General features: G+C 40.3%; 1 protein-coding gene across 5 annotated transcripts in view; it reads right to left on the bottom strand.

The window, feature by feature from the left end:
* Positions 1–12183, bottom strand: part of LOC122986741 (RNA-binding motif, single-stranded-interacting protein 3-like) — a 192029-nt gene that overhangs the window by 100620 nt on the left and 79226 nt on the right. For all 5 annotated transcript variants that reach the window (XM_044358069.1, XM_044358067.1, XM_044358068.1 and 2 more), the window contains one exon: positions 576–766. In XM_044358069.1, coding sequence (XP_044214004.1) covers positions 576–766 — 191 coding nt within the window. The remainder of the gene's footprint in view (positions 1–575; positions 767–12183) is intronic.

The following is a 12183-nucleotide window of genomic DNA, read 5'->3' as shown; positions in this document are numbered from 1 at the left end:
ATTATATTTCAAATTCTACTTGTATCAATTGGTAGCTTTATCTTTGGCTGCAATGCAATTACATTTCAATTCAGCCTAATTTTACTGGCATTACCGTGGAATGAGAGAAGTGACCTCCCATGCTGTATATTATTGTTATTTTAACAAGAAATGTTTGGAACTGTTGGTGAATTTATTAAAGATGGAGGAGTTTATATCTTCTGCTAAAGGGTACAAGGATGTGTGTCTTTTCTTGAGTGTGTTTGTGTGTGTTTGTGTATGTGTGTGTGTGTGTGTGTGTGTGTGTAGATGACTGGGGGCAAAAGGGAACGGATGGGTTAGGCCCAGCTGGGTTGTGTTTTTTCCTCTGCGGAAGCACAGAGGAGGAACACAGAGGTCAAGAGCAAACTGTTGATACTCATTATAAGCTGCTGTTGGACTCACGCAAAACTAATTACCACAAGCTGAAGTGAACTGAGCAGGAATGAACTGAACTCAACTGCACTGAAGGATGCTGTTTAACTCATTTGCAGAGCAAGAACAAGGTCAGGTTAAGTTGAACAAGACAGAATAGAATCAAATAGAACAGAACTCACGGCTGGCAGAGTTTGATGAGATCCTGGTCGGTGGTGGCGGGCGGCAGGCCTCTGATGTACAGGTTGGTCTTACTAAGCTGCTCCACTAGCCCTCCTCCCTGACCTCCTCCACCACCTCCACCTCCACCTCCTCCTCCTGTGGTGCCGGGGCTGGGCGGAGCCATGGGTGGAGGGGGAGGAGCATAGGACTGCTGTAAAGAGCGAGAGAGAAGAAGGTTACTTCAGGTCGGAATGAAATAAAATACATGACTTGTATGCGAAATTTTGTGCCATTTTAATCATGTCCAAAACAAGTTATTTTCATTTTTCTTGTATTTCAACACTGAAATCTCATTACTTTCACTTCCTACAGAACATATATTTCATGATCAGCCTAACGATGTAAAAAAGTACCAACATATTTTTTAAATCTGCCTCTCAGTGCCAACAATCAAAACATCTTCTCTCTAACGAACTCGCATTCATTTGAATAATCTCTTCCTGCATCAAGTTCCACCCCAATATCTTGATTCAACAGGAAGTGCATCAAATTAAGGATGCAGGATGTGTGTAAATAGTGGTGCTCATTATAATCATGGTACAGAGTGTTGCGACAGGAACTTGTATCAATGCCAATAACTGGCAATACCTTCTGCAGCTTCATTTAGTGTTAATGACCATGCAATGACTGATTTGTCAATTAGTGTCATCATCATTGCTAGAGTCACCTGCTTTAAGTTGCAGTATTTCTGTGCTTTGAAACAAGAAATGTCTCACACTGTTTGGAGTTTTGTTAAAGATGGAGACTTTGACAGAATTTCAATGGACAAAAGACTTTGAATGTGTCATTTAGTCAGTTAGTCAAAAACGAAATCTCAAAATGTGATCATTTAACTTGATTTCCCTTTGATCCATTAGATCATCTTGAAACAGATGACATTTTCTTGATACAAGTGATCTTCCTACTTCAAGGTGCTGTGAACTATTTCAAGAAAATCGCTAAAGCTCACAAGACTGCTTTGACACATTTACAGTTTTTCTGTCTGTGTTACTCTAAGTTTCTGTCTAGCTTCCTGTTATGGGTGCAAAAGCCAGGCTATCCAGTGTTTAATCCAGGCTGAGGCCCTTTACCACCTCTACCTTACTTGAATATATAATCAGCTGTTCAATAACATATCACAATACTGACTACGTGACTTAATATGGTGACAATTTCTGGCACTGCAAGAATTTGGAATTTGGAGTGTTTGGAACTGATGGGTTCAGAGTGTACGCCCATCCCTGCCTGCCTTTTGCCTTAGGCAAACTATTAGGTGAAGTTTGGAGGAAGTAAACATGCTTGATGGCTCATATGGCAACAGCGTTCAGAACACTCTGTCTGCTGCCTTGATGTTTGGAGCAAATCAGCCACACTGGCTCGACAAGAAGTCTGGTTTCAGCGCCGGTTTCACTGTTGGGAACTGGATGGACAACACATCCTCATAAAAAAATGACAGTATGGGTCTAAAATTCAGGCCAGCAAAAATTGTTATGTTTATGCCATCTAGCTGCCGTGGTAATGCATTCTGGCTTTCTAAAACCGTTATAAATCACAGTTAAAAAATAATGATGTTTTATGGTATGACAATGCTGTGGATAAGGTCTAGTTTTGCACAAAACCCACTTGGTTAGGGTTACGGAAAGATCATGCTTTGGGTTAAAATTATCACCTGAAACGTGGTTTAAACTTCCTTAAAGTTACGCAACCATAGTCATCATAGCAACAGTAAACATCACAATGTTGGGGTTTTAAAAAAAAAAAAAAAAAAGTCCTGACTCACAGTTGGAAACATGACACATTTGGAAACTGGAAGCAAAAGTAGCAAAGTCCACTATCTGTCAAGCCATCCACCTAACCCTCCTCCTCCTAGCAAGGCAAAATAATCTATCAAATCACCTTATCAAGTCACCTTAAATTGTAATCATCTGAAATGTCTCACTTCCCCAGGTCATAATTAATACGGTTGCTAGATAGCATAAACGTAACTATAGGTTGTTTTGGCCTACCTGAGTTTTAGACCTATACTGTTGTTTTCCTTCTATGAGGACGGGCTGGGATGGAACAAGTTCAAGAATTTGCTGCAGTTTGAGATGATCACAGGCCAGTTTCACTATGTGCTATGATGACAAGTCAGAGAGACAGGAAAACAAAGTGGATAGAACAGTGAGGTGAGACAGGAAGTGTGTATTTCTTTGTGCTTGAGTATTTGGCTGTGTGTGTGTGTGTGCATGTGTGTGTGTTTGTGATAATGACAGGTTGTCACCGCACAGCAATGTGGAGCTCGAGCCAGCTCTGATATTAATCCATTACCTCAACTGGCACACAATTTCTAATACACACACACACACACACACACACACACACACACGCACACACACACACTGTCAGTTGAGAAAGACAGCGCTAACAGGATTCAACACATACAGCAGCCATGTAGCAGTAAAAGGAGATGGTGCCTGTGGAGCAGTGTCATTTACAGGCCAGTGCCTTACACTAACAGCCCACAATGAGTCTATACTCTTCAGCAAAAACATGACAAAGTACGGAGATGAAATAAGGCTTCACTGGATAATAACTCATTTTAATGGCTGTGACAAACACTACTCTATATTGCAAGTGTCTCCTAAAACCCTTACATTTGCAGTTTGGTATTTTTCTCCAGAATATCTCCCAATACTGTGTTCACACAAAGGAGAAAAATGTGTCTTTGGGTCCATGAGCTGCTGACAATGCAAATTGTAAGAAAAATGCATCAAAGACAATTGACTGGATTTAGTCAATTAGTTGACAGGAAGGTAAATGCCAGTTATTTACATCAAGTATCAAGCAAAAGTGTCACACATTTTGCTGCTTCCAGCTTCTCAAATGTGAGGATTTGCTGCTATTCTCTGTTTGTTGGTTGGACAAAACGAGCAATTTGAAGATGTCACCTGAGCTCTGGGAAATATTTTAGCATTTTTGACTATTTACTGACATTTTATAGACTAAAGGTTTAATCGATAATGAAAAAAATCACTAGTTGTAGCCCTAAACATCACTAGTACAAACAATACTAAATTCTCCAATTATGAGGAATCATATGCCATATGTTTCTGCAGGACACCTCCTAAAGATACAAATTGCAATGTGTCAACATGATACTGTAAAAAGTGATAACAAAAGGCTAACTCTCTATCTTGAAACAGTATTCTTATTAAAGACAGATTTTCAGCTTCAGCTACAAAACAGACACACTGAGCAAAGCATCAAACTTCTCCAGAGGAACTGCACAGTGCCCAGCAGTGTGTAACTTGTACTGAGAAGTATGTGTGTTTGCATGTGGCGTCTGTGATCATGATAATGAAAACCTCACCGCTTCAAAGCCTGAACTATGTTGAGGGCTGATTCGATAGGAGCCCTTTAACAAAGGATTTGTTTACTGGCCATCTCTGAAAGATAACATGGATACTCGTTTGATGTGTCAGACACAAATAAAAGACCCCAGGCTTCATCTGAAAGAGACATAGCACCTGGATAAAAGCCATAACATGCTTAAGATAAGACATATTGTGCACATGGCATGCTTGCACACACAATGTTGGCACATGTAATATATATATATAAATATATATATATATATATATATATATATATATATATATATATATATATATATATATATATATATGTATACACACACAAACATAACAAGGCAGGCGGCATTTATTCACACACACACACACATACACATGCACACACACAGCTAGCCTTATCTATGTACATTCATTTCATTCCAACATGATCTGGAGCAGAAAAGAGTCTTTCTTCACATACACATATAAACACTCAGATGTCCAGGTATGCACAAATGTACAAAATCTCTCCCCTTCCTCTCACTCGCTTACACAACACACACACACACACCTGATCAAAGGCCTTGCCCAGGGAACCTCTTTCAGCCAATTTGTGCAGCTGTCAGGGTCGGGCTGATAGTGAGCTGTGTATGTAATATGTCAGAGACTGTGATAGGGAAATCCTTTGAAACATTATAATCTCTCTCTCTCTCTCTCTCTCTGTGGCATCCCTGCTTTCTCCTCTCTTCTCCCTCTCTCGCTCACTGTCAAATTCGACTCCACCATCGCTCTATCTCTTGCTCTTTTCACCTCCATCCTTCCACTTCCCACATACTCGCTCTGTATTTCTTCCTCCCTCACTCCCAGCCTCCTCTCTTTATCCCTGTTTCTCTCTTGAAGGATTACTCTGCAGTCGGAGTGTGTGGACTGAAGGCTGCCTCTCAGCTGGTATTGTTGACACACTTAGTACAGTGGAGCAGCTCTCGCAGTGGGGAAAAGGCTCAGAGGCAGTGACACAAACTGTCACACAAAGCAAACACAGTCACCGGGTTTTCGAGGATTTCATGCGCGGCTGAGCATGTGAACAGTAACACACCGCAAAAGATTGCTGCATGGTGTCATATATGTGCACAATGTGTCTACCTGATGAGCGTATATTTGACTAGATAGGGAATTGCAAAGACGGCTGAGCGCAGAAGAAAACAATTCAAGTTTCTTATTCTCAAGACGCTACCAAATGTACACAGCACACATTTAAATATTCAGTCAATTTCTTGCAATAAACTACAACACAGCTGTCATAGCCTCATTTGCATCACTTAAAACTGGTATAAAAAGGTCTGTTGGTCTGCGTGTATTGCATTTTTTGTGTTTTACCGTTGCCTTAAGACTTAATGGATATACTGTATGTACATATGGGTGACAATTTAAAGGAAAAAACTGAATAAGTGAAGGAAAACAACAAATGCAGATGTTTCCATATACTTGTAGAATCAATGCCAAGTTGCACTGAAGCTCTTCTGGCAGCTTGTGGTGACCCAAAACCTTACTAAAACATTCTTTGTAGATTTCTTCCCTTTAATTTGTCACCAATCTGTATATCTACAGTATGTACTGTATTTGTGTCGAATCCAACAAACATTTCATCTCTACTTCTTGGAAACAATTGCTTTGCTTTGTTCTTATTTTATTTAAGGTCTAGTCACGCAATTTATCTGTGTCTTTGCAATATATGTGGCGCTAGAAGTTTATACTCTGACAGACGAGGGTTCAATAAGAGTGGGTGCTAGCAAACTACGATAGCTTCCTCCACTTGGGACTATTTGGCTACAGTTTGCTATTGGCCAAAGACACAAACTTTTGTTCATCAAAGTTGAACTTGACAGGAAAATTTTGTGCAGATTTACTTCACCCCCATGTGTGAATCCACTGATTCACCACTTAACATGCTGATATGACTAAGCCTTTACTCTGACCATCCATACATCATTCAGCCTACCCTATGAACTCTGCTCTTCCTCTCTAACCATCCACTGCTAAGTACATAGTAGTACACATAATACACACTCTGCAACTAAGCACACACACACTTGCGACTACGGTCTATAGATAGCCCTCTTGTCCCTTAAGAGTTGTCTTCTTTCCAAACAATGTGTTGGTCCTGGAAAGCTCTGACATGGGTTTCAACTGAACCCTCACACACTGACACATACAAACACAGCTCAGTTCTTTCCAGAGTTCCGGTAAAAGTACACTGACCTCTCTGAGGTCAGATTTCCCCTGCTTATTTTCAGCAAAAACAATCTCCCTTCCTGCATACTGGGCCTCTGTGTGTGTGTGTGTGCGTGTGTCAGTGTGTTGCTATTGTATCTATGCACATTGATCTTCATTTGAGCAAGACAGAGATGCAGAGATAAAAGACAGACAGCAAGTGAAAGACAGAAACAGGGCTTGAGAGATTACAGTAATAGCAACAATGAGTCCATTCATCTACTCCGCTCTACACATTTTAACAAGGCATCTCTGGCAATATGCTCCGTCGTGTGCATTTAGTATGATGTAACACACTTTCTCACTGCTGTAGGCGTGTATGTGAAGGCATTTACGCGCATTCTTTTCAAGGATCGAACTTTGCTGCTTTCAGTGGGAGTCCACTATAGTAGGAAGGGTGGAGAGACTAAGTGACGCTATAGAGAGAAGAGGGAGAGTGGAGGAAAAGAGGTTAGAGAGCCCTAGAAAAAGGTGGACTTTAGGTGAATGGTAGGAAGGAAGGGATAAAAAGATGGATAAAAGATACGGCAAAAGAGAAAAGAATAGAGAGATGGTGAAAGAGGGATGGAGGATCAAGACAACTGAGTGAGAAAGGATAAGGGGGACATGGGAGAAAGGAAAGAGGGGGACATGGGAGAGAGGGCTGTTCCGGCCTCTTCTGATGCTTCCTGAAACACAGAGGAAAGAATGCTGGCTATTTTTGGGTCCAGCACTGAGATTCTCTCTTACTCTCTGTGTCTCTAAACACAGCAGCGGAAGGGTTTAAGGAAGAGCTTATGAATACATCAGAATGGAAACACAGCTCCCAATATACCGTCCCCTGTTTGGAGATTACACAAGCAGTTAAATTCTGTGCTCTGAGCTTTGACTACTGCTTCTGTCGGAAACCTTGAAAAGACAAACAAATCATCGTGCAGGCCTTGTTTGACTGGGAGATGTGGCTTCACGGTGTTGCAATCAAGAGGAAAGAAATACTTTGAATAATTGAAATAAAAGAGGAAAAAAAAAAGACAAATTTATATTTGGAGGAACAGAGGAGACTGCAGCAGTGTAGAAGGTTCAGTTAATGCTGCGTACAGGTATAAATAGCCTTCTTGGAGACAAGCCTAATGATATCCAATACAGGATACTTACAGGTTTCCAAGTGTCAAATTGAGGAATGTGTAGGCTAGAGGTATAGCCTGTGATTAGTCTGGAGAGTAAATGATATGTCTGGGGAAATCACACCTGTGGGTTATTTAATAAAATCATTTCAAAGTCCAGGTCCATGAATAGCTCTGAATTCTGGGAAAAGGATTTGCATTTCTATGAGTTTGTCCTTACATGAAGTGCACTATAAATAATAAAGGGTGTAATAGTTAAGGCAATCATGTAGTGTCAGCATTTTTCATTAAGTTAAATATATGGCGTTTACAGACATCCTTTTCCTGCTAGTTAAGATGAAACACCAGAACAAATTCAGAGTTAAAACATACAAGGAGTCTTTGTAATTGGGGTTATTTGTCACCGGACAGACCAGACACTATATTTTACATGGGTAATACTAGATTTAACTATACCCTTGGGCTAATATGGTCATGAGTATAATTATTGCAAATTAAGGCTGTTTAAGATTTTCAAGACCTGCAGAGAGCAGAAATAGTTTTACCAGGGTGTCTGCAAGTTTCATCAGCCTAGATTTAAGATCGAAGGTCAATCAGAATGGATGGAAAAAAAAGATCAGTTTAATTTAAAAATGCAGAGAGTGAAAGCAACTATCAGAATATAGTCTGCATGACCTATTTAACTTCTTACCAGAAAAACAGTGCAGCAGGAAACTGCGACATTTACATTCTTTTTATAACAAAAACATACTTTTATACACTTAATTTTACTGTTTTTTAAAATATACAAAAGGAGAAAAAGAAAAAAAATACTTCTGGTAAAATTGCTCATCTATATTTTGACCAAATGTTTCCCATGTCTCACATAATAAAAACCCATTCTGTCAGTGCAGAGCTCTTCCAGAAATAAAGGTTTTGTTCCTGCATTTTAAGTAGTGGTGCTATAAAGCCACTTACCCTAAAACTGATGTCTCATTCTGCCTTCTTGTGCTTTCTGCCTACATTTCACTTTACTTTCATTCTCTCTAGTATCTTGTTTATCCCTCACCTCTCCCCTAATTTCCTCTCCTCTCTCATCACCCTCCCAGTCCCCTTCCCAAACGACTCCTTCCCTGTTTCTCTCTGTCTCCACAGAAGATCAGGTCGTCTAGGTTGCTTCCCAGTGGACCACCATGTTCCAACCGTCTACCTCTATCTCTCTTGTTAACATCAGCAACAACAGCATCAACAACACTTGGGCTGTCATAAACAAGCTGCACAAACATCCCAGGGGGACATCCAGTATGGGCTTGGTGCTGACTGACTTAGTGGGAGATAAGGAGATGATGGAGAGCGACTGTGGTGGGTTGCTGAATTCCTGTGGTTGTGTATATTTGGGTCAGAGAGAGGGGAGGGGCAGGCTATATGTGAGTTTACTGGCTGGCTGTTTAATTTGAGATTGATTTTAATCTGAATTGGTCTACACAGCTATTGTTCTCAGGGTCAAGGTTGTGTGTGTGTGTGTGTGTGTGTGTGTGTGTGTGTGGGAAATAGCCCACTAGCTTGTGCAACGTCTGTGTTTATATTCAAGTATACGCTGTATGGATGTGCTTATATGTGCACATAATGTAATTCAAGAGCTTAGATTGCATGATTATGCTGCTACAGGTGCATTACTGCTAAAGGGAACGGGAAGGGGGGTGGGGGGGGTCACATCCCTCACATCCCCCTCCCCATATGAAATAAGGAAATTAACCCCCCCCCCCCCCCCCCAGATTTCTCCAAAAGCTGATAGAAAGCTCCTTTGTTAACCTGAAAATTCAGTGTTAAACCAAGTCCAAAACACAGTTACTTAACTCTTGCTTAATGATGATGTGCATGTCAATCAGCAACAGTGAACACAATGTTGTGCATGCAGCTCACCAGCATGTGCCAAAGTTTTTGGTGTGTTCTGTATCCTCTGTGCGTCATACGCGGATTTCTGATTCTGTTGATCAGTCACAAGTCTACACAAGTAAAGTTTAAATAACAGCATCACAAATACACATTATAATACTGTACAGTGCGTTACTGCTCTTGTTAATTAACATATCTGGATGGTTGTTTTTCAATGTAACAGCCAGCCACTTGCCTTTTAAAAACAGTGTATTTATCACTAAACTGTGTCACTGTTAATTAATCAGGTAATCATTGTGTTGTTAATTGAATGCAGACACACTCCCCGGTGGCAGTTCTGCTCATGGTCTTTACCGCTATGTATACTGTTTTCTGTGTTTTACTGTACATCGCTCATGTAGCCAGTGGTTAAAGATTTAATACTGAGAGTAGAAAGAAATACTTAGTTTTTACTTAGCTATGATTGCCCACTGCTGCTAACAGCTAAGGTGAATTATATATACAGTAATTTCTGGGTATATGCAAGATGTATCTGGTAAAGACGGTGCTTCCAAAAAAGGAAAGAGCAACATAAATAACCCATGTGCATGAATAACAACATAGGTCTCCCCAAAATACCTTTAAGACATGTAAGTATGGATAAGTTCTACCACCGCACATATTTCATACTGAACATATACACACTATGCACATATTGGCTGAGGTTCAAGTCTTTGTTCAAGCCATTTTCTTGCATATGTGCTGTCTTTTCTGTCTGTAACAATCACAGCAACTAACAAATCTAACTATGCTACAGCAGCTGACCTTGCACCCTCATTCTAAAAAAAAAAAAAAATCCAAAAAAACAAATTCCTGAGTGACTTCCAAGAAAATCATTCCACAACATTATACTTCAAAACCCACCCAGATGATTTTTCCTCCACCTCTCTGAGTATATTCCCCCTCCAAAAATCATACACTACATTCTTCCTTCTTAATTGCATGACCTCTAGCATGCAAGTTACGAAAAGGGAAGAAAAAAATGCATATTGAAGAGGAGCTTTGCACAAAGCTCTTTTATTATGCATATTTATGCAAATGACACGTTAGTTTATTCAAGAAAGTCTTTATTCAAGAAAGTCTTTCTCGCTCCTCCTCTCATTGCCCCCTGGTCAGTGTTTCAACCCTGCAGTGTGCGTGATGAGCAGACGGGGTTTGTGAATTGTTGTTTTTTACACAGACCAATATAAGATGGGGAAGTATGGAGGCTTTATTGTTCTTCACTAGCTCATCTCAAAAGTTTAAAATGAAGCTGTGTTAAATATTGCAGTTCTATCAGCAATAGTTCCAGTTCTTTGTCACTGCTAATGAACTCTAGATGTCTCCTTATAAGGTGAACTGTATATTCCTACCTACCGCTTATCATCCAGCACCGCCTCTATCCCTCTTTATCTTATCGTCTCCTCCTTGCATATTAATAATCTCATCCTGCCCTGCATGTCTCTCACCTCTTCACTGTTCTTGTCAAACATTTTGCTTTTCCCCTCCTCCTATTAAACCTCCTCTCCTTGTCTTTCGTCCTCAACTTTCCCCTCCTCTCCATTCCTCAGCGGCTGACATCCCCTGCCCTTGCTTATTTTCCTCGTCCATCATCTCTTTTTCCTCTCGTCTCATCTCTTCCTCCTGCTCACACTCCTCCTATCTGCTGCCCTCCTCTCCTCCAACACCGTGCAGGAGATTAAAATATGAGGAAACAATCAAGCTCGGCCTTATTAGCATATGAACGGGGGGCCGACAGGCAACTGCAGACACGACAACAGAGCCCTGGAAATCCACCGCGGAGCTTTTTTTAATCCTAGGAATGACTTTTTACCGTATTTTGTTGAATGAGACAGAACAATCCTCTGCCAGTCCTTTCAGGCAGTCAAATTACCATCAGAATAAGAGGGCATAAGAATAAGACAGAATGCTTATATAGCGTCAGGTCAAAGAATGGAGACTAAAGAATAAGTGTGCAGACAGAATAATGTTTCTCCACGGCAACAATGAGAACCTGAAAAGATAGGAATTGGCGTGTGTGTCTGTATGTGTGGGTGCATGCAACTGTGTGTTGGGTTCGTCTTCTCACAGCAACAATAAGAAGAAGAAACTGAAAAAATGGAAATTGGCATGCGAGTGTGTGAGCTTGTGTGCGTGTTGGGCTGGTGGGGGGTGTTTACTCTCATTAGTGAATCAATTAAAATGTCTCTTTAGGCGTAGCAACATCACAGTTCGTGACATACAGTACATTATGTGGAAATATGAGGCAAAAGAAATGGTAGTGGTAACTTAATACATTATATTGTGAAACCTCTCCTAAAGAAAGGTAACCTGGATCCTTTAGGGCTAAACAATTTCAGGCTAATTTCAAACCCTTCTTTTTTAAATAAAATTCTTGAGAAATTAGTATTTAAACAGCTAAATGATTACCTAAATATTAGCTGTATATTTGAGAAATTTCAGTCTGGCTTTTGTTCTTACCACAGAGCTGAGACAGCACTAGTTAAAGTTGTAAATGACCTGAGAATGAACACGGATGACAAGAAACTCTCAATATTAGTACTTTTAGACCTAAGCCTTTTTAATACAGTCTATCATGACATCCTTATTAACAGACTACAGAAATGTGCTGGCCTCTCTGGCTCAGTTTTAGATTGGTTTAGGACTCTCCCCAGTTAACACTAGCATAATGTGGGGTTCTTCAAGGCTCCATTCTGGGACCTGTGTTGTTCAGTCTCTATATGCTGTCACTGGAAAATATCGTCAGAGAACACAGGATTAATTTTCATAGCTATGCCAATGATACACAACTGCACATCTCTACCACCCAGTGACATCTATTGATAAACTTGTTCATATCAATCAACATAATTTCTTGCAATTGAACAAAGACCAAGGTTTTAATATTGGAGCAAAGGTCCAGAGAGAGATACTGTGCACTAACTTAAAATCCCTGGCACAAAACGCCAAGCCCCTATCAAAAAATTTTG

The sequence above is a fragment of the Thunnus albacares genome, chromosome 8 (genome assembly GCF_914725855.1).
Source record: "Thunnus albacares chromosome 8, fThuAlb1.1, whole genome shotgun sequence".
Classification (NCBI taxonomy): Eukaryota; Metazoa; Chordata; class Actinopteri; order Scombriformes; family Scombridae; genus Thunnus; species Thunnus albacares.
Note: the sequence above shows the minus strand (reverse complement) of the source record. Positions and strands in the feature narration are given on the sequence as shown.